At 37.5% G+C, this 23807-nt stretch overlaps 1 protein-coding gene across 2 annotated transcripts; it reads right to left on the reverse strand.

The window, feature by feature from the left end:
* Window positions 1–2169: 2169 nt before the first annotated feature.
* Window positions 2170–21999, reverse strand: DDX1 (DEAD-box helicase 1). 2 transcript variants are annotated; one of them, XM_054280114.1, is made up of 26 exons: window positions 21945–21999; window positions 20001–20052; window positions 19059–19122; window positions 18507–18536; window positions 18193–18289; window positions 16693–16740; window positions 16480–16563; window positions 15049–15132; window positions 14556–14632; window positions 13239–13311; window positions 13051–13127; window positions 12223–12337; window positions 11548–11686; window positions 10467–10527; window positions 9219–9317; window positions 8446–8535; window positions 7672–7860; window positions 6594–6645; window positions 5995–6141; window positions 5257–5348; window positions 4674–4746; window positions 4172–4244; window positions 4017–4059; window positions 3696–3791; window positions 2827–2947; window positions 2170–2496 (listed from the first exon to the last, which is right to left on the reverse strand). In XM_054280114.1, the coding sequence occupies exons 1-26, from the start codon at window positions 21958–21960 to the stop codon at window positions 2366–2368; spliced, it is 2223 nt and encodes a 740-aa protein (XP_054136089.1). In that variant the 5' UTR covers window positions 21961–21999; the 3' UTR covers window positions 2170–2365. The 2 variants fall into 2 exon arrangements, with proteins under 2 accessions (XP_054136089.1, XP_054136090.1); XM_054280115.1 differs by lacking the exons at window positions 19059–19122; window positions 21945–21999.
* Between the last annotated feature and the right edge of the window lie 1808 nt (window positions 22000–23807).

Genomic DNA, 23807 nt, shown 5'->3' on the forward strand with positions numbered 1-23807 from the left:
TCAGCTAACCTGATTTCTCCGAGAGAAATTATTTTTTTCCAATCACTTGGAGCATTCCCATGAGATGTACAGCATCACCTGATTCTGATTTTTTTTTTTTCTTGGGTATCTGTTGACTTTTGACATCCAGTACAAAAATATCTTCATAGCTTTGACTGGTGTGAAGGCAAGTCAGTGCTTGGTTCAAGAGAGGCAGTTAAAGCTTTTAACTGGAATCATGCCACTCTATCTAGATATGCCTTATCACTTCCTGTAACCAGGTATAAAGGCATGTTCATTCCCAAAGAAAAACAACAAGAGGGAGGAAACATCATATCAGGGAAAATTGTCTGAACTTAATTCAGTGTGATTTCATTCAACTTTTCATTTTATTTTGGTTTTTAAGATTTTTAAGAGCCCTATTTCCTTTCTGGAAAAAATGTCAAATTTTCCAATGAATCCATCTTAGTGGTTTAAGGCAGCAGTAACTGCAAGTAATATAAAAACCCCAGGCCAGATCCCTCCAAACAATTGGTAGCTTATATGCCATCTGATCTAAATATTTTTCCTAGAGATTACTGATTAGGGCAGTGGTGATTTTCTGCCATTTAGCACAAGATACATTTAAGTTCTTGACATCTCACAACCTTTGAAGTCTGTCAACCAGAAATTCCCCTGTACCTCTTTCATGCTACTGCATTTGAAGGCATATCAGCAAAACTCTTCTGAAAGCAAGTACACCATCAGGCCAGTGTAGTAATTTCAGCTCCAGCACCAACACAAAATTTAGGTAAGAATTGGCATGCCTAAATTATATGCCTAAAGTAATTTTGTTTTTTAGCATCATTTTTTTAGCCCTAATTAATCATGATTTGTAATTTCGATACCAAATAGCAAATCTTGAAAGTATCAGCACTTGGGGAACACATCAAATTAAGAATGTCACATTTCAACAAAAAGATCAATGCTACTAAGACTTTGATTCAATCTACCTACCATTTCCCTGTGATTTAAAAATATTTCCCAAGATATATGTCTAAACTAGATGAAACTGATTTTAATCTCAGCCTCAACTGGCAAACATGAATTATCTAATTCCTTCTGCATCTAAATGATTTTCAGCATTGCAATAAATTAATTTTGACTTAGGATTGACAGATTCATTACTTTTGTTTGAAAGGACCAACACAACACGATAGAACTTTTCTTCCCCAATTCTAATGATAAGCACCCCATATAATCTCCCCTCTCCTTGGGATCAAGTAACATCACTAATTTCTGTAAATGCAATACTTTGTATAAATTACTGAGAAATCTATGGTTTTTATTATAATCCTTGGGTCTCTCAGTCTGCCCCCTCCAGGTAACGCTACAAATCATTATTTGCTCAACCGGAGTTTAAATTGATTGTCACTGCTTTTTCAAGGGGATGGAAAATTCTGTGAAAAGATGACTTCACAAAGAAGGCAAAAGCTAACTTGGATTTGAGGGTGTCTGGCATTCCCAATGACCTGAGATATTTGGATGACAATTTGCAGGCAAAGTCACTGAAATTTCTAATTATCATCAGAAAAGTCACTAGAGAAAAAAAAGCTAAAAAGAAATTCCAAGCCAGACTGCACTAACTTCAACTGAACAAATTCAACATGCCTGAAAGCAGCACAAGAGGCATTAAATATTTCAGCCTATACTGCTGCATGAAAAAGCTTTTCCTACAGTTTTATGAAATGCTTTGATACTCACACGGTATTCCCCTATGAATTCAAAAGTATTGCAGAAATCTTTGTAACAATATTGCTACAATATTGTACAATCCATTTCAGAAATTTAAGAACAATTAACTGTGAGAAGTCTAGAACTATAGAATCAAAATGCAGTTATCAGCCTAGATGTAGGGGGTTTAGGGTAAAAAAGAGCTTCATCAAATACCTACTTGAGATCTGGGGTTTTTTCTTATTTAGTATAAATATAAACAGTTGTCTGAATGAATATGAATCTATCTTTAGTCAGCCCAGCATTAAAAATTTACAGTATGCAAATAATGAAATGATTTTAAATATAAATAGAAATATAAAACTCTCCTCCCGTATTTGCCTAACTACCCTGGTACTTTCAATAAATTAACAAAATCATGCAAAGAATGACTCTGCAAGTTAATCCTTTAAGGCAAAAAAAAACCAAACAAAACCATTTCATCTTTGACTTGTTTTATTTTATTAGAACAGCTTACTCAAAGTTAACAGTGCTGAACACTCTGTTCCTCATGCAAGAAGTATATTTAGTTTTAACTGCTTTCTAACTACCTCTACTCAGAGACAGTGTGGGATTTTTGTATTTGCAGGGCAGAGCATTTATTAACTCAAGCCTTCTCTCCAGTGTGGCACAATCAGAATGTTCTGAACAGCTGGTTAGGAAGATAGCCAAGATGCAAGAAAGATGTCTGAGCCTCCTTTTCAAGGGCAGCCAACTCTTGTACTGTAGGTGCCAGAATATCCACATGGCCTTTATACAGTCCACCTGCCAAAAGAGATACAATCTAAATTACATGTTCAAAGTCACTTCAGCAGAACTAACAATGCCCAACCACAGTCATTCAGAGAGTTAATTACTTTATTAAAAAAAAAAAAAGGCACAAAAAACCAGAACAGGTATACACATACTCTTGTCACTTGCAACCTATAGGCTGCATGTAACAAATGACAGCAAAGAGCTAGCAGCCTTTTATAATCCATTTATTTATCACCTATTTTTTTTTTATTTATAGTCTATTATTCTGTAGTGACACAGGAGACAACAAGGAAACTGAGCACTGCATAGCAAGAGAAGTTGAGAGCAGTTCATCCTTACCTCCCAGAGCTCTCTTCTGCCCATATGTAACTTTCCCATCAAAATCATCCACTGGTACTTTTATGTCTGGTTCAACTTGGGCAATAGTGCAGTTTAAGTGTTCTTCAATCTCCCCCAGCAACTAAGAGAAAAAAACCCAAGAAGTCTTTAAGTACTCTTATGGTCCAAGACTAGTCAAACTAGTGTTCAGAACAGTCACATTTGAGTAGTTTGGACAGGAATGGTACACAAAACAGTTTGGTCACAGATACAGAAGACTAACACATTTTTATTAGCTCAGACGACACAACTTCATTTCCAAATTCAGTGTGGTTTTACCCTACCTAGAAGTCTTCATTTCATACACTACCCTACTTGTATGAATGAGGCTCCTTTATAATACAGCTCGTAGTCCAAGCCTATTTTACCACAGATGAGGTGTATTTGCCCTTCTTCATTAGAGAAAGAAGGCAAGTATTGCTTTTTAACATGCATTCATAGCTGGTATACAAATCCCAATGAAAACCTACTTAAGAGATAAACTATTTCCAGGCTAGAGAAACAACAGTTATAAGTGACAATTTTGCAACAAACCATCTAAACTAACATTCTCTTCAGGATATATATCTTAACAGACTTTGATTAGGAAGACTATAAGGAAACTGCAAGTAAGACTCCAACAACATTGGCTGGGAATATTAAAATAAATTTTTATAATAAACAACTTACAGAACATATAACTTGAAAAGCCTTCTAATTTCTTCTTTAAATGGAATCAAAGGTTATAAACAACCTAAGACTAGATTTGTACTTCAACTATACAGGAGTAACAGGAACTTTATTCTGGAGTCTGTTAGAGGAATTGGGAAAGATTTAAGCAAAATGCTTACCTGCATCTCATTGTACCATATGGTACAACCTCCTTCTTCCTTCAGCCTGGTGTTGTAACACCCTTTTCCACGACTACTGCATACATGATACCACACCTAGAAATAATGCAAAATGACCTCTAAACTTCATGAAATAGTTTAGCACATTCATTTTGACTAATTATAGCATGAAAAAGAATTCAGAAATCTGTTTATGTTCTCCTTCAATTAAGTAGGGACAAAAAAGCAGTTTTTCAATGCAGGATAAGAAGGTCAGATAGCAGCTGGGGACAGAACCTCAGTAAATAATGTCTGTTCATCTTTGCTTTAGAGTATAATTACCTTTTCTTTTTCTTTTGCCACAAGGGAGATTGCCAAACCCATCCTGAAATATTAGGAGACAAGGGAGAAATGTATTTCAGTAACTATTGCCAACTTGTGAAACAACAACAACAAATCTCAAGAACACCTGGTGGCTGCTCTGAGCACACACATACCTCTCAGCTCTGCCGACTCTCCCAATTCGATGAACATAGTTCTGTTTTTCATCAGGGAGTGTCACATTGATAACTGTGTAACACAGACAGTTCACAGAGAACACAAGATTTTTTTTTAAATATATGAGCTAAGGTCAGAGATCAGACACCTAAAATATTATTTTGATTGCTGCAACTCCTCTCCTTAGTCTATGTACATACTTTATTACAACAGTTACAGGTGTAACCTGCAATAAAGGCTCTCGCACTCAAACTGCTTTCTCTCTGATTACTTTTTGGCAAGAATGGAAAACCAAATGAATGATTCCCAAAAATGCCGGACAACATAAAGTATTTGAGTACTTATGGTGAACAATCAAATTAAATATTGCCTAGTTTCAGCCTTTAACATCTACATCTCTTAAAATTATGCTATAAGTCATATTTATTTTAACTACTGGACAGGCAAATATATTGAAGCTCCAGTGCAATTCAACAGGTTAAGTTTAAAAAACTGTCTTACCATATGGTACACCATGAATATCAATTCCTCTAGCAGCAACATCTGTGCAGATCAGGAAACGGACATCTCCTCTCTGCAAAAACAGAGCTGTAATGAAGTGCTGTGCTAAACACAGCAAGCAAAATCCCAAGCAATGAAATCATAATCCTTTGCACTTCACCTTTAAGAACACTTCAAGTAAAGCATGAATAGTTTGGTGAATTTACATCCTTGTTTCTTTCCCCAGCACCATAAGGCAAACAAAACCAACAAACAGTTTCATCAAAACTAAACTGTAATACTGAAATGTTTTTAAGTGACCAAGTACTAAAGACCTTAAAAACCAGTGTAATTACTATAGAGTTTAAAGTTAGGTTTTTATTTCAAAGTAAGCCTACTATCTTCTGAATTCAAACTTACAAAGGTCATACTGATTACTAGTGCAGACTTCCACCTACAGAAAATGTGCCTTACAATTTCACGAAGTGGGACACAGAGCATTTGAATGCAATTTAATTTAAATAGAGAACTAGGAACACAAATTAACATACAAATTCAGATATTGGGAGGTGAGGAAAAAGCCTTCAAGAATCTGCTGCATCACCTTAAATCTTTCCAGGTTTTGCTTTCTTTCTTGAGGTTTTCTATCACCATGCAGACAGACACATGAGAACTGATGTCCCTTCCTATCAGGGCCTGAAAGAATGTATATGCATTAATTACTTCACATATAAGCTATGACAAAACCATATAGAACTGGAAAAAATTTCAGAGGCATTGTGGTTGAAAAAATACACAAGACAAGCAGTAATACACAATTTCTCCCTCCTCCCAAGAGCAGACCTATGCAGGCACTTTTCCTTACTCCTTTCTATTTTAAGTTTCCTTGTTTCTACAAATGCTCATCTTCACCTTCCTCCTCACACATTGCTTTCACTGTTCCTGTGTTTTCTTTCACATTTCCCCAATGTCTTTTTAGGTGTGAACATCCCTTCCCATTGATAGTCAGTCTTACTGACTATCAATTTCACTAGCATGTTTCAGCAGAGGCACCATATATCTTCTCACTGGTTCAAATTTTGGTGCATGATGGGTTTCCATTCATTTCAGAACTATCTGGAACAGGTACAAGACAGTTCATTGCTTTCTTTCACAAAGGGCAGCCCTGCAGCTGTCTGCTACAAAACTCTGAATTTTATACCCAGTCAGTATGCAAAAAAACTGAAGCACAATTTTTTTGTGCTGTGTCCCAGTACTGGTGACCTCTATCATGCAAATTTGGTGTTGAAAAAACACAGAAGTGAGAAAAGTGAGCTGAGTAAGGCTGACATGAAATCATTACCTCCACCCTGCTGGATGAAGTATTGCTCCATATTATCACAGTCTATTTTAGTCCTGCAGAAGATAATGGCTTGATCCATCTTGTGCTCTTTAATTGCTCGAACAGTATATTCTCCTTTTAGAATTTTAATAGCTTCAGACCACATTTCTAAATAAAAATAAAGAAGTTATTTCATTCAAATTGTTCAAAAACACGAAGAACCTTTGACCTGCATATCTTTGAAGTTCTCTAGCCTTCAAGCAGTTAAACGTCTATTATTAGAGCAAGTAAGCTAAACATTCAGTTTCTACCTCTCTCTTCCACACTCCCGTACTCCAAGGTGATACAATACAGGAAGAACAAAAGCACTCAGAAATTTCAGGTTTCTTATACACACCAACAAACACTTGCCTACAAATCTACAAAATACATATTCAAGTCTCTTTCCTATTTCCCAGTTACAGAAACAAGACTATGAGAATGAGACTTTCTCTTCAAGACTATGAGAATGTAGAAATAAAATTTTGGAGGAACATGACTCAAGGCCAGTATCTACTACAATTTACCTTTAATTCAAAACATTTACAAGAATGTCATGATTTCTTAGTGTTGCTCATTACCTGGAGTGTTAGCGCCAGGCCGTGTATTGTCTTTTGCGTGCACTTCATCAGTCTAGGGAAAACACAAACAAAAAAGCCCCCCAAGTCAGTAGTCCACAGAGAAATACTTAACTCCATTAACTTGTAACTAGGAAGAAACAAAAGTTTAGAAGTAATCTTAGCATTCTACTCTCCTACCAGCCATGTTTACCCGCCTTTAGCTACAGGAAGGTCTTGTATTTAAGAATACAAAACTTATGTTCATAAAAAAGGGCAATAAAACTATGTAGCCACTGGATAGGAAACACCTTTGAACAAAACGAAGAATTGAAAACACACAAACAAACCAGAATAAAAAGATTTTGTAAAATATAGTTATAACACATAAATAGTAATTCCTTATCTTTTCCCCCCTATGCTAGCCTGAATCAGATATAAACTTAAAATCCAAAAGAAATAAACTCACACTAAGACTTCATGACAACACATGACAAACAGAAGTTCCAAAAACAAAGAGAGATTAAGAAAACCATAGATTTGTAACTGCATCAGAGTTGCCAAGAACAAAATATGGTTCCAGAACTGGTTATCCAGTTCTGAATAACTTGAATACTAAAGACCTGAACAACCAACACCTTCTCATGTGAACAGGTGTCAGGTGTATGTAGAATCTGGAATCTCAAATGCAGTCTGATATGACATCCATTCCTGTAAAAACTGCTCATCTCACATGCGTTGGAGACAGAGCTACCTTACAGAATGATCCATCTTGGCAGGTTTATTCCCTCCTGCCAAGTCAGAAAAGAGATACTAAGTACAGTTAGGCCACGGACCATTAGCTGTGAAATGAGTGAAAAAGCACAATGCCATTGCTCTCTAGTGCAAATCATACTGGTACTCGATCAAGCTCTTCCTCAGCCATGTTTGTAACACTGAACTGTTCAGAAACAGAGTTAGCACTGATATGATGCTGACCACCATGGAACAAACCATTTCAGATTAAGCCGTTTCAATAGCTAGCAAAGGTCCTTCAATATTAGGCCCCTGTTCTGAAGGTTAAATAAGTAAATATGGACAAATAACCTCAATTTTCACTTACTCTGATGTGATTCTTGCCAAGCCTTTCCCAGAGTTTATCAGTTTTTGGATTTACAGGCACAACTACATGGTGTACAGTTTCAGGGACAGAATCTTCTCCTTTCAGATCTACCCAGGTAGGAAAATGCATGATTTTTTCAGATAGTTTTTTCACATCAAAAGAATGCAGGGTAGCAGAGCACACAATCACCTGAGAAGAAGAGAGTCACACTGAAGATAAGATCCTCCCAGTCCAAAAAGGTGAGAGTAGAACTGTATGAATGTTATATAGTTGAATAGCATAATGTAGCAAAACAGAAAATGTTTGGATCTCCTCATCACAGGAACCACTCAGTTGGCAAGAGTCAGGACACAAAATAAGTTGCTTACCTATTCTGTTACAGACACCCAAAAAATTACTAGGAATAATGCAAAACTATTGAAAGCTGATGAATCAAGATTATTAACATGTTAGACATCATAAAGTATGTGTTCAGTCATGTTTGCTAGATTTATATATAAATAATTCAAAATAAATTGAAAACTCCTGAACACTAGGCTTGAACATCTAGGAGGCTAAAAATAAAAAATATTTTCACAGGCAATTACTGAACTCACTGAACATGTGTTAGCTTTGGACAAGAGCTTTTGGGAACTCCAAAGCATGTACTATGCCAAATAATAGTCAACAACTGAAAGCAGAACACATCCCCAAAAATATTTAAGCAAACAAAACAAACCCCACAAAAAAAAAAAAACAAAAAAAACCCAAAACCTAACCACAAATATTTTATACCTGAAGTCTCTTTCCATCTGAGGTTATCTGAGGAATTTGACTATGGATTCTGTGTATGAAATCTGAATAACCTTGGAGGAGAAGGCCATCCTGTGTGGGGATGAAATAAAAGAGATGAAGCTGCAAATCTTCTCTCATTTCTCAGTCTTTACACTTGAGTTAGATGAGCAATACACTCCTAGTCTCAGAAGTTCCTGCTTTTAATTAGCTGGACAGGTCAATGCATAGCAGGGATGTTACTACTAAGGAGGAAAACCCAGTAAAAATGTGGAGCACTTACATTATATAGCTGCTGAGAAGCTCAGCAGCCACTCCTAGCTAACACCCCAAGGCATTTGATCTTTGTGAATATTCACATGTAGTACCAGAGATCAGAGAGATGCCCTTATTTTCCAGCACACTCAGTACAACATTCACCGGCCCCAAGACCTGCTGGGTTAACTAACATTTATATTTTGTCTTTGTCCTTCAAGCTTCCTGCAGTGGCAGAGACAGACTTCAGTACCTTGTAAACATAATTTGAAATGCATTTTCCTATCAGAAAATTTCCAAATAGATTTAACAGAGAGGCCAGGAGTGTGGGAAGGGAAACAAAAAAAAAAAGTAGGTTACTATGGTTGCAAACAAGGAGAGGATTAAGGTGGAACAGTCTACAGGTACCTAACTGTTCCACTGATTTATCAAATACTATAGAATAATCACGTTTCACTTTTTTGCAAATATCATACTGCATTTAAGAAGAGAATTTAAGTAGCACTTAGTTCTCTACATACAGCTTCATCCAGAACCAGGAATCGAACTTGAGATAAATTAATCTTCCCTGTAGAGACCAGGTCATCCAGCCTTCCAGGAGTTCCAACAACAATATCCACCTATGAAGTACATAAAGAGTATGAGTTGGTCCTGTAACTAACTAGAGACATGGACAGTTTTATCTAAGCTTAACATTATAAAACAATTATCAGTATAATGCTTTATTTTCTATTAATTATAACTTCATAAAATCCTAGAGTAATTTGTGTCGGAGGGATCTCTTCAGATTATCATCTGGTCTCCACTCCCCACCTTCACATGGAAATCAAGGACAATTTCTAAGTTACTTTAGGTAGCTGCCTAATACAATTTTCAGTACCCTTCTGGAAAGGGATCCTACAACCTCCTCTCTGGGCAACCTGCATTTTGGTTCTACAGTCATTGCATTAGCAGCATCTACCTTAGGGAGGAAGCCTTCCCTCATTTGGGAAGTGCTGTGGCCCTTTTTTCCTTCCCTGAACTCCAAGCTGTGTAATCTTGTTATCAAAAGCCAACAAACAGATTTGTTTTTAAATGGGGATAAATTTTTCTCAAGGTGGAAGGATACAAAATCTACCAACTACAGAAACAACTACAAATTTTGCCAGACAGAAAGGTTCACAACCAAGAACTTAGCAATCACATGGAAGTCGAATAATCTTCCAGTTCAAGTAGGTTTAACAGAAAAATTTTCTAGTGGTTCTAGCTGCCAAAATAAAAATTATCAACAGTGATGTACTTTCACTTCCAAAAGTGAGTCTTAAATAAAAATCACGGCCCTGTGACTGTTCTCCCTACAGTGAGATTGAATCAATTGTACATTCCATGCTGCTGAAACCAGACCACTTCCTTCTATGTAGGACTGATTTGTAGTGCAGGTTCATCTTGATAACTGCAGACTATTTTTATTCACAAAAACAGGACAGACATTAATAGGAAAACTGCCTGGTTGGTTAAGAACAAATGGCAAACAATTGAACTTTTATTTTAAGATTTTCAGGAGTACTCAGGCTCCAAGAGAACTTGAGTGTATAGGTACTTGTATTGACATGGAAGTAAAGGAACAGCTACTAGACTGCTGCAACATGAGCTTCCTATCGACTGTACATTTTCTTTTTAACATGTTTATTATTCTTATTACATGAGTTACCACCATTAATATCCTCTAGCAACATCATCAATTGCTTGGAACCCAAACTAATAAATCATATGAAAAAAATACCACTTACACCTTGTTCCAGGACCGAGAGTTGATCTCTTGCAGCCACTCCACCAATAATAAGCAGTTCCCTAAAATTACATCAATATATTTGACAGTTACCTATTTATTATATTCAGAAGGTATAATTAAGATCAGTCTTTAAACAGATGTTTTTATTGATAGCTGACAATTAACAGCCCTGAACAGTAATTTCAAGAACAAAGTAATAGAAAAAATTAATTTTGAAACTCATCCTTTCACATGTAGTGTACTTCGGTTCAAGTGAAAACTTTGTTACCAAACTGTAATTGGATGTGATTATCGCTGTTGTTTTAAGCAAATTAGCACCTTAACAAATTTAATCTTACAAAAAATGTTTCTTAAAAATCTCAAAAATAACGTAACTTAGTTCACAAAATTTTCCTGTGTCCTTGAAATTTAAAAATGCAAACAGTAAACTAAATTAATCTTTCATTGTAGCTTGCCTATTCCTATTGCTTAGTCCCAGCCATTCTAGTAAATGAACTCTTATAAACAGATCACAGTTTAGAATTGGGAAATGTTTCAGTTTTAGAAGCACAGTTGTCTCTCAAAGCAGAGACAACTTAAACCCAAAGCAACTTATAGATGATTCATTTTTCAGAATTGCACCTCCATGATAATTTGTCCTGTAAGCACATTTAATTAAAGAGAGCAGACCCTGTATACAACTATTTGAGGGAGATGAAAAACAAAATGAGGGGGCAGAGGGAGATAGGGGCATAGGAAAATGTTTAGAAGAAGGGCAGTAAGCAGATAATGTTTTTAACCAAGAGAAGCATGTGAAGTATCATACTAGTTATCACTGATAATTAAAAAAAACCACCTACCCACCAAATTTCTTGCAAGAGAAAAAGGCAGCCCACTGATAAAACATACCAAAAACCCCTAAGTGGTCTAACTGCAGTTACATAGTCAGAAGTTTGGTTGGTAGCAGGTTATTACTGATATTATTATTATGGTTGCAGATTATGGTTCACTTAGCTACAAAGTGGAACCTACTCCCCATCTCCCCATGAAGTTACAACCATGGAAAATACCATAAATGCAAGTAACAAATTCACTTTTACCTCAATTTGGGATTATCAACATATTTTTTGAACTGCTTCACATTGTTCAAAGTTTGTTCTGCCAGCTCTCTTGATGGTTCTACAATCAATGCTTTTGGAGCATTTGGAAGGTTCTGTGCTTGAACCACTTGGGCATTTCCTAAGTGGAAAAAAAATCATCATTAAGACAAACTACATTCCTATGCTGGAATTTTTTACTGGAAACAGATCTGGATTTTCTATTAGTAATTAAAACCCAATAATTTTAAATGCTCAATTAAAAAGTGATGTGATTGCTCTCTCATATATGAGTAACTTCAGAATAATGATCAGAACTTACAAGTGGGTGTACTGGCCATGCAGGATAACCCATTCCATTGTGGAGCATAAAGACACAGACATTTTTACAATAATGCTGTTGAGAAACTTAGCTTTTAGAAGTATATCAGAAGTATATATATATTTAGAAGTATATCAGATAAACTTCTTTTATCTGATATACTTCTAAATTCAAAATATTAAAGACTATTGGTGGTTTAACAGTAAGAAAATCTGGTATACTTTCAAAAAAGCATCAATATTTCTTCACTACTGCTGTATTTAAGATCTTTCTGATTGCAATTAAAGAGATTCAAAGATGCTCTGCAACACAATCTGAATCTGGAAACAAGAGAAGTTTGTAAAAACCCAACCTACCTGAGTGTTGTGATTTTACAACACTACCCTCAGGAGCCTTGCAAAGGCCAACATAGCCATCTTTTGGTGGAAACTTGAAATCTTCTTCACCAAAATTGAACTTCAATTCGGCATTCTAGGTTTCAAAGAAGTTGCGTCATACACACACATTCAAGAGACCACATAAAATGAGAAACAACTCAGTAATGAAAAAATCAGATTGACAAGGAGATAAGCAAGGTCTCTTCTTCTCCCATCTTATACATTCCTCTTCCCCAAGTTGCTGGAACTTAAACTCCCAACCAAACACACAGAAAAAAGCCAACAAAAAACCCACAGAATTTTTTCTGAACTTGTACATCTTTCTAACCAACCACTGAAAAGATTTTTTTGCTAAAATCTCTACTGCTTGAGAGACAGACTCAAGAAGACTAACTCAGAAAGATATAGTACTACCTTACAGTAATGTTAGAGTTCAGAACAAATGAAACAGGCTATCTGACTTTCAAGCTATTTGCTTGTATCAGTTGAATGGCAGTATACAATAGTTTGTAACACACAACGTAGCACTGTTATTAGAAATTAGTTGTCCATGCTATTTTACCTATAATTCAAGATTAAAATTTGAATTTTAACATTTAGCTTAAATGGTACTCAAAGCTATTTTATTACTTAAATGGTACTCAAAGCTACTTTATTACTTCAGCAGTGAATACTGGTAAACCAAAGAAAACTGACTTTACATGCACAACTGCAGTAACTGTAAGTGGCTATGCAAATTTTATACTTAAGTATAAACAAACCCAGAAAAATTATTATAATCTCAGACATCTGCAATATTCCTGTTACCTTCAGCACACAAGCTGCAAAAAGTGCTTGGTTCCTTATATGTGGAGGGATTTCAAATGCAAGGCCAAGGTCCTTTCCTGAAAATAAGGTTGGTTCAGTCAGACTCTGCAAGCGTGTGCATTCCTCTCCTTCACTCCCCCCAGTGAAAGCATCCAAATAAAATTCCAAACAAACAGATTAAAACTTACCATTTTTAGAAAATTTTATTTGTCCTTTTTCTGTGTCAAGATAACAGCCAATTGTATCATGCATAGTGAATTCCTGCAAAAAAAAAAAAAAGTTTGTGAAGCTAAGATATTTTCAGTGCATTAAGACAACTTAGTGTTTATATTCTGTCAGCTCTTAGTTTTGTCACCTCTCCCTAACAAATGCTGATTCTTGAGAGAAGTCAAGTAAGTTCAATTTATTTCAGTCAGACCATTGTAAATAGAACACATATTTTTATTTGATTACAAGTCTTCAGTAAACTGCCCAATTGATCTTGATATTTAAACATTTATTACTGCTTTAAATTTACTTCAAAAATCAATACAATGACAACAATACATTTAAGTCATTTACCTGGAAGTATTCTGCATTATGGAAAAGCACATTAGTCACATATTTATTAGCCAATGCAAATCTAAGCTTAGAACACCAACCATGACATCAGAAAACTGTATTTTGACTATAATAAAAGACTAATGCTTGAAGATGACACTATATACATGTCATGTATACTTAAGTGTTTTATTTTAGTAACTTGAAATCTGCTAATTTTAAAAGTATTCAATAACATTTATACATTATTAAGTGCTTCCAATCAACAGCTCAAGAATCACTGTTGAACAAGCTACAGCAGTCATAAAAGTTGCAGGTTTTATGACACTGAGTTTTTATTAGTGCTAAAAAATAGAGTTTCTGCTTTAGTATTCATTTATTTATGTTTAAACATCTCAATTCCACTGCTACACTACACAAAATCCATTACAGATATTCCCAGCAGACACTTGAGAAGTGTACATTAAGGTAATGGCAAACCAAACTCAATAGCCAGAAGTAGTGCACTCTGTTTTAGCAGTAATTAATAATGCATTTTGACAGATTACAGAATTGTGAAATTACTTCTATTTTAACTTCTAGTAAACAGAATACAATGCTCTCACTTGCATGTATATACAGTGTAAACATATGGGTTGATTTATTCAAGCTAAAGATGAAGTCAGTCAAGACAAATCTCAAGAGGTCAATTAACTTTTAACCTGTAACACACAGCAAAATTTTAACTTCTAAATAAGAGTCAATATAATTGCAGTATAACCACTATGATGTCTCAGCTTATAACTGTTTTGTTGAATCTTTTAATAAGCTTTTATGCAAAAATGCTTCAATGTTCCATTGCCCTTCTGCCCAGTGAGCCTCCCTTAGCAGTGAGCCCTATTTCAAAAGACAGTTGATTGTAACAGCACCAAACTAACATGCAAAACTTTAAAAAAATATTTCTGCCAAATGCAATTCAAACTTACCTCACCATAGCTGTCAAATTGCTTGTTGTGAGATTTCTTACCAGTGCCACCAAATCCAAAGCCAAATTTATCAGTGCCTGAAGACAAGACAATAAGTTTTTATCTTTTGGTTGACACATTATGCTTTTTCCTTTTGGTATTAGCAACTGAAATTTCCAACACTATCACATAAACAAATAACACACAGTGCTAACCACTAACTTCTGACCTGGATGTGCACCAAACCAGATTTATTGATTTTACCAGTCTCCAGTCATCTTCATTAAAAATAAAAAAAAAACCATAAAAGGCAGAAAGTCACAGAAGGCAAGAAAACACTGCCACAACCAAAGACTTCCCCTTACAGGAATTAAAATACTTATACAAAACATTTTCAACTCCCCAATACTGGGATCCTTCCTGAAGAGTTCATTCTCTCCAACACTGGAACAGCACTCCACCCGTTCCATGTTAATATAAAAACTACCTATAGGTTCTTCAGAAGGAAACTCACCCAGATCTAGTGAAGCCTGCATAGTTGACCAACCAACTCTGCACAAGCCTTGGTCATGACAGGAAACTTCATAGTAGTATTTCCCTTTAAAAGAAAAAGAAAGGATCTAATAAAATACCCAAATTCATTAAGGTGGTTCAGTCTTGCTACTTCCAAGACCATACAAATCTAACATCCCAGTCCTGCTGAAAGTGTCATGAAATCCCCTACACTGTGTTTGTGTGAAAAGGTTGATTGTATACCTAGGTAGGAAACGAAGAAAGAGCAGGCAAAAGAGACTCACTGAGAAGTAGAGTGTGAAAGGCTCTAAAGGAGTGACAAGCAAGAGAGAAGTGGTCCTACTCAATGCACAGGACCTGATAAAACTCGGGACACAAGGTTCTGCAGAATCAGAACCAGACCAGCAGCATGCCCCAGCATCAACAACTCCTTGTGCCACTTGAAGAATATCCATCTGGCTGTTATATACACACAGACTACAGAATTATCTGCACAGCCCATTAAAGGAGACTTGGGTCTTGCTTAAGGGTCTTGCTGAACATGCTCCTAGAACCACTGGAGTATCAGGATCACTCTACTTCTGAGTCAAGCATTAGGGTTGGCCTCTCACCTACTGCTACAACCACAGAACCAAGAAATTTTTGAACATCTGCATGAAGTCTGTGAGGAAACAACTCAAGTACTGTGTGTATAGCCCTTTCCTAAAAAAAGGCATTCTGATGAATATTATTTACAATTCTGCCTCCTGCAACTCAGTCTCCTATTGATGCCTGAAGATTTTTAGCTTTCTCTGCATACTTCATGTATTTGTAGCTTAGTAGAGTGTTAAATGCCTAGGTATAACTTCTAGTGCTTTTCCAGCTCTCTTTGCAATAGGGAACAAACTCTTTGATACATTCTTAAAAGTTTTGTTTAGTTTTGCTTGTTAGTTTACCAAGGACATTTTATTTTGTACCACATATCGTAGACATAATAAAGGCAGAGTCTGAGGACCAGGGGGAGGACTCCAATGGGGCAGAATCCAGGGGGGAGGGTTACCTAACCAACTGCTCCTCTATCTGGACAATACTGGCTGGATATTCTAACTGCCCTATCTTATAAAATCGCAGGAATCTAATTCGGGGTGTGGTTTTCACCACACTGTGCACCTGAAGGCTTTCAAGTAAATGTTTGCTTTTCTATTATAAGTTTAAGGTTGTTTGGGAAGATTTTGTTCTACTTTCAGGCATCACTATCAGGGAAAAGGTAATTTACAACACAAGGAGAAGAAAACTGAGGTATTTGTAAACTTCCAAGTCTTAAGCTACTAAATTTGGTCAGATGGATAGAAAGTTTTTAATGCGACCATCTACATTAACAATGGCTGACAAGCAGACATTTCAGGTAAAACTCTTCTGGAAGAGTATTCAAAACACATCACTTTATATGTACCTTTAGTCACTCCTCTAGTTGCTCTGCATCCATGCCATTCTTTTATCTCTCTGCTTTGACAACACAAACCATCCGATCCAATTGCTGAAAATCACAAGACAGTTTTAGTTAAAGAAGTTGCCTGCTTCTAAAAGAAAACTTCATGCATTCTTTCCTCTAGTTTATTCTTTTTTACCAAGCAAAAGTTCTCAAGTGAACAGCAGGACAACTCACCAAAAGCTGATCCTCTGTCATAGGGGTTCATTTGCCATTTATTGAGCACTAAGTTTGAAAGACAATAACAGAAAAAGCATTTAATCCACAAAGCAAGCCTGAGAAACTTAAATTAGAAGTTCAAATTGTTTCTAGAGTGTTTGGCTCAATTTTCTGGGGAAACAGTTTCATTTCAGTGAAATTCATATAATCTCAAATGAAGGCCTACAATCCAAAGGAAGGGCACAAATGCTTAATGCAAAGGATTCCATGGAAGTTTAGATTATTCCATTAAGAACACAGATTAGGTAACTTAAAAATGCAACTGCAAACAATGAAGACTTTTATAAAATAAGGCGCTTCACACAATCACCATCAAATTCAGACAGAAAATATCCAAAACTATATTAAGAACAACAAATCTGAAATGCATTATTTGCTAGCTTACATTAAGGTATCCTTCAGGCTGTAAGTTAAAATGTCATTACTAAGGAGCTAAGATACACGCACATAGAATTTTTGACTTCATTTTTCATATGCCCAACAACATGCTATAATAAAATACATACATGACTTAAAAAAAACAAGGTGCCATTTCAATTAGGTTTACTGAGCGTATTTGTGCATTCTCTCAAGGAGGATTTGATTTTAACTTTTTTAAAGTTGACTTTACTGTCACCAATGTAGCAGTAGTTATAATGATGACAACTTCTATAACATCTTCAGAGTGTTGTTTGTGCAAATACTGTTCATTTACATAAAACCCAATCTTATCAGTACCAAAGACTGGCCATGGTTATTGGCTTTACAGTTTCAAGCCTAATTAAATGGATGTATAATAGACTCTCAAATACTGTGAGGATATTATCATAGTTACAATCCATTTTATATAGCTGAGTTCCAGCCCTCTGCATTTCCTGCTCAATTCAATGTTGACTAGAAGAAACAAGATTATCAATTATTCAATTCCAAACCGAGGCAGGTGCCAAAAGGAACGCAACAGATCTACTCGGCACAGCAGAATTGAAAGGTCCTGCACTGTTATCCCAGCCACACAAAAACATGTTTGAGCCTAGAAAAGCTCTCTGCTCAAGCTCACTTCAGAGGCCCAAACCAACTCCATGGTGACACAGCTGGTCTCACCTAATCCTGCAATAGAAAGGTATTTTTAACTCCTTCTTTTAAGGTGGACACCACCATCACTTCACATCTTGCAAGGCATTAACCTAGTATGGGGCTTTCAGAAGAATGCTGGAAAGCCAGGTGTGGATCAGCCAGCCTCAAGCTGAAAACAAGAGCATTACTAAGAGTCTGCAGTCAAATGCACACCAGTTCTTCCCATAATTCCACCAGTAAATGTATATTCTCTGTTTAATAAAACACTAAATGATGATATTTACATTATTCCAAATTATGGAAAAAATACTTATCTAATGGCAGGTTAACTTTACTTCTAAAAGTGACAAAATCAACACAAGTTAGCAGAGTTTTGAATTTAAGGAGTGTGACACAAAAACTTACCTGCCCCTCCAGTTTTAATAGTGGCTTTTCCTTTCTTGCCTTCCATTTGGTCCTTCAGTGTTTCATAAACAATCTGGATAACTGGAATGCTGAAAGCCTAAAACGAAAAGTCACTTTCATTCCACAAGTTATACACTTATTTCCAGCCTCATTTTTGGGTGCAATACCCACAGACAGAAATACTGAAATACATTCCTACATATATGTTGGTAAAGACTATTACCAAAAATGCTTAAACACATATAAACACTCTCTGCATATATGAGACCACTTAAAGACTTTTACTTTCTGCTAATATAAATTTGATTACTTACACCAGTTTTTCCACTCCCAGTTTCAGCAGCCTATAGGAAGAAAAATACAAGAGTTTTACCAAGACTGTAAGGACTGCTCTAGAATTCTGTTTGGGTAAACTGAGTTTATTTTTTAAGAAGTATTATTTTGGCTTATGGAATGAAGAACACAGAGATCCATAAAAGACAGGATGAACAAGGCATACTAATCTGATACTTTCAAGGTTATTGATACTGCAGCATTGGCTTGGGCAGTATCAGCCATGTTCCATACAGAGCTGTGTCTGGTATTTACAGCCAAAAGGAGAGCAGATGAGATCAGACAGCCCTCATTTATGTGGCAGTGCCTGTCAAGAAGTCAAAAAATAAAGCCTAATACTCCCAGATTTCATCTGCAAGAACAGCTGGAAACACACTAGTAACTCAAAGAGAATATACTTTCTATTGAAGCAGGACAGGAGAGGTAGTCTAACTATGGACCCATCCAGAAAGAACAAAATTCACCACACAAACAGCAACTGAAATTGCAAACAGCAACAGGATTTCTAAGAATAGGCTACTCTGCCTACATACCATAAGCACATCACCACCTCCTAAGATCAACGGGATGGATTCTGCTTGGATATCTGTAGGGAGACTACAGGAAAGAACTCATTAACACAAAATAACATTCTACATCAACAGAAAAAGAGATTTTTACTTATCTAGAAATTCACAGAAACCAAATCATCTGCAAGGTAAAGCAGGTAACTGCTATTTCACCTGGCTTGCAGTGGATTCAGCTGCACCTTGGTAACAGCACTGCATTTCACATCATTATGCTAAACTATAAAAAAACCCTTATTAACTATATATTCCTTGTCTTCTTTTCTTCAAATGAGTTTTTCTTTAAAGCCACTTATGCTGACCTCACTTACATGATTCTTGTTCAAAACTGGAAAAAAAAAAAAGTAAAGACAACTAAACTCAAACAGCATTTTCAGACAATCACAGTTCATTAATATTCATATGAGAAGAACTACATACATTAAGTTTGTCCATAGTGACAACTTTCTGAATGACAATTCAAAACAAACTCTGAAGTAAAAACATGTTGGCCAAACAAGTAACCAAACACAAGAGTAACAACTTTTTTACAAGACTGACACACATGCACTAAGTTTGAGAAACACAATCATAGATCAGTCTGGAAAACATGCACTAAACTAGCATTAATTATGTGACAGTATTTCATCCAATAACCCCATGATACATATAAATAAAGCACAGAGCCTTCTGTGAAACTAAAGAAGTTAAGCATAAGCAGTGACACTCTGCCTGCCCAAGGTTAAATGTCAGAGCTGCAGTCACAGTTTGTATTCTTCAGTCTCTCACACTGCAGAGAAGCACGTGAGATGCAATGACAGTTAAGGAAAACACACATCCACTTTGCTTTAGTGTGACAGCAGAGGTGCTTTAAGAACCATGTCATACATTGCTGAAAGGCAAATTACAGTTTGCCACACTCCTACTTACAGCCAGTCCATCTCCTCCACTGCTTGAGCTATCTCAGGCATAACACCCATTTCTGTAAGACAAGCAAAGAAGGATCAAGCAGTGTTATTAACCTCACATTTCCCAAAGATTGCCAAGCATCAACACTTCCAGCTACAGGCAGAACCATGGAAAACCACTCTTTCGGGCAACAGCATGTGCAGCCTTCACTCCAGCACCCACTGATGGAGACATTTTCCCTTCCTCACAGGCGGCTTTGAGAGCTGTCCCCACTCAGAGCAGAGCAGAGTCAGGCACACACAGGGCACAGGGCCAGGTACAGACACAGCAGCAAAGTGAACACACTGGGAACAGAGCACCATTCCAAGGGCAAGGTATTTATCTTTGCACCTCTAAGGAAACTGCCCATGTAGACAACAGGTCAGACTTTGTTAATCACAAATATCCAACTTTCTCCACAGCTGAGGTGCAAACAGTAGAAAAAACCTGTATCCTGTAAGGACTCTAGTTCAAATCTTGACTGACAATAAGACAACAAGGCTTTGACTTTGATAAAGTTATTAATTACAGGCACCTTTTAAAGTTTTTTCTTGGGTACCCCTTCTGGCAAGCTCATCTCAAGGTCTGATGGTTGTACCTCAGACACAAGATAAACACGGAGCAACATGCTTGTACATTGATGAACAAATCCTCTGTATTTAAAAAGAAAACAAAACAAACCTGCAGCTACTCAATAGAGGCAAGAGGAAAGCAAATCCTAAGCAACCCAAATACTGGTACCATCAAAACTACAATTTATCTGTTGGCCATCTCTTTGGGTACATAAGGTTACTCGAAATCAATTCCTTCAGCTACAAACATGCACCCTTCTGAGCAGAGGTTTCACACACTGGCCTCTGCACTGCCACACGCTGGGTTTCAGCACGGCAAGCACATGCACACACACTGAGCTGGGCTGCTGCAGGTGGGTGTGCACAGCCAAAGATTATTCTTCCACTTGCTATAATACAAATGCTGTAAGAAATGTGTTTTATTTGTAATGTGATTGCAGGAAGCTTTAATATTTTCAAGTGCTGGACTCTAATCCTACAAAAGTAGACATTCCACACGAGCAACAAGATCAACAGCAATCAAAACCAATTCCTACTAATTCCAAGTTGGAAACAAATCCATACTTTTTTTTTCTCCATATACTTCCGACTCACACAGTTTAATTCAATGTAAAGTACAAGAATTTAATCAAACAATGACACCATGACATTTTCCTCAACTACATCTAAATTAATCCAAACTGACCTCTAGATCTCAGGAAGAAGCTTCAGCATTTTCCCCACATGATAAAATGCAGAAAGTTCAGTTAAAAGGAACAAATTAAAAACCCCATATACAATAAAACTTTACAGAACTCTGACCTTGGCTGGCTGCCTAGTTCTACAAATATCTACAAGGGGAAGCAGACACAAAGAGTGATGCTTTCTCCTTTAAAAGTAAGCTTTTGGATTACAGTTTACTATTACATACACCTATATAGTTTATATAATATATATAGTTTGCTAAACCGTATCGCCAAGCAGCGCTTCTCTCACAAAAAGTCAGTTACTATTCACGGCTATACAGAGAGCAGTTATGATAAACCTCCTGTTACTGAAACCAGCCAGCATGAGGAACGAGCCTAACTTTTAAGCAGCCCCTCTGCTAGACGCACATATGCCATTAACTCTGCCAAACCGTTCCGACAACCACTTCTGACAGCCTATAAAAGCCCGAGGACACGGGGAGAGGCACCCACATCCCCCGCAGGCCTCGCAACCTCCAGCCTGATCTATGGTCAGCCACACACCACCGCGGGCCAGGCTGGCAGGGCGGCCGAGGAGCTTCCACGGTGCCTCAGGGAGCCCGGGAGCCGGCGGGCAGAGGCGAGAGGCTCCCCCAGGGCCAAGAGGCCGCGGCCCCCGCGCCACGTACCCGAGAACGCCGCCATCTTCGCCCCGGGAGCGCCGCGAACACCGCAGCGCGCAGGCGCGCGGCCCGGCCGCCGCTTTATGGGGCCGGCTGGGCGCAGGAGCCGCCGCGCCGCGCGTTCCGCCCCGGCCCGTGAGCGCCCCCGGGTACTGGCGGCCCAAGGCGCCTCAGGGACTCAGACACACCGCGGTGTGTGTCACTTACACACGAACAAGGATACTTTATTCTCCAGGTTTTACAGCAACTTCTCCAAATTCTGCACCATCTTGTTCTAGGGTAACTTCTACTGACATTAAACGCAAGAACCTTCGGGGTTTTGTAAAAAACAGAATGAGATTGCAAGTGCAAAGTGCAGCTTCTACAGTTACATCAGGAGCCAATGGTGCATTTGTCTGCTAAGTGGAAGGCACGGCATAAACCATTGCCTACTGCTTTCCATTGTGAAACACAGCCTCAGTCCTTCTGAAGGCAGCATGAGACAGACACATCTGGGTCAAAGGCAAAAAGAACCCAAAACAAGCATCTGTGACAACGTAGTTCTCTTGAGTACTGTGTTGCAATTTGAATACTCGTTTTGTCCCAATGGTTGGTTTGTTTGTTTCAAGATTTTTTTTTTAAAACTTGCTGAGCCCCACTAACTTACACTGTAGAACCTCGTGTCATGCAGAGAAAAATACAGCAGGGTACTTTATACCCTTCATACCAGGCTGTTTGCATTGCAATGGTTTCTCATGTATTAATAATTCCTTTGGGAGTATCTTCCTTTGATGTGCCTCTTTTCTTTCACTGTTATTCACTATATCTGTCAATCATTAGTTTGCTTGCTTTCAGGTAAATGACAAAACTAGAGATTTTTTTTAAAGGCACAGATATGAATAATGCACAGATTCAACCACGACTCTAAGAAAACCTGTTTATAGGCAGACCTTGATATCAATATATAGTGCTGCTTGTTAGTGTGGAACGTGGAGTGTAATTTACGATACATCTCCCACAATTCTTTGAAACTTACAAACACGATGTTATACTATTTACTATTGCTTTACAAGCTACTTTGTCAAACATAGTTTAAAAATACAGACACAGTAAAAAGGCATTTTTTTCTCAGTAGTTGTTTCTTCTTGAAGTCTTTCCCAAGTGTCCAACAGAGTTTTCATATTGCCCTGAATCCCTAGTTTCAGAATTTGAATTTTTGTTTAACCTAATTCTAGGATACACAGTTGCCTACAAGAGCTTACTAACAAGATAAAATTAGACTGCAGGAGCAGAAGTGTCAGGGTGTGAAGTAATTTTATTTCTATTTTACAAATGCTTTATAAAGACGCAAGAAAGAGGCTGAAACATCAGTTCTTTCACAATTATTTCACAGAACCAGGTTGGGAAAGATATCTGAGATAACTGAGTGCAACCTGTGATGGAACATCACCTGGTCAACCAGACCATGGCACTGAGTGCCACGTCCCGTCCTCCCTTAAACAGCTCCGTGGACAGTGACTCCACCAACTCTCTGGGCAGCCCATTTCAATGTTTAACAACTCTTTCTGTGAAGAAATCCTTCCTGGTGTCCAACCTGAATCTCTCCTGGTGCAGCTTAAGCCTGTCGGCTCATCCTACTGCTTCTTGCCTGGGGATAGAGACCAAACCCCCCTGGTTCTAGCCGCCTTTCAGGCGGTTGTTCAGAGTGTTAAGGTCTCCCTGAGGCTCCTTTTCTCCAGGCTGAACACCCCCAGCTCCCTCAGCCGCTCCTCATCAGACTTGTGCCCCAGAGCCTTCCCCAGCTCCCTGCCCTTCTCTGGACACGCTCCAGCCCCTCAATGCCCTTCCTGATGTGAGGGGCCCAGATTTACAATCAAGTTTATCTGCTTG

This window comes from Melozone crissalis, unplaced genomic scaffold (genome assembly GCF_028551555.1).
Source record: "Melozone crissalis strain CALT ecotype California unplaced genomic scaffold, PUWL_Pcris_2 ptg000027l_1, whole genome shotgun sequence".
Lineage (NCBI taxonomy): Eukaryota > Metazoa > Chordata > Aves > Passeriformes > Passerellidae > Melozone > Melozone crissalis.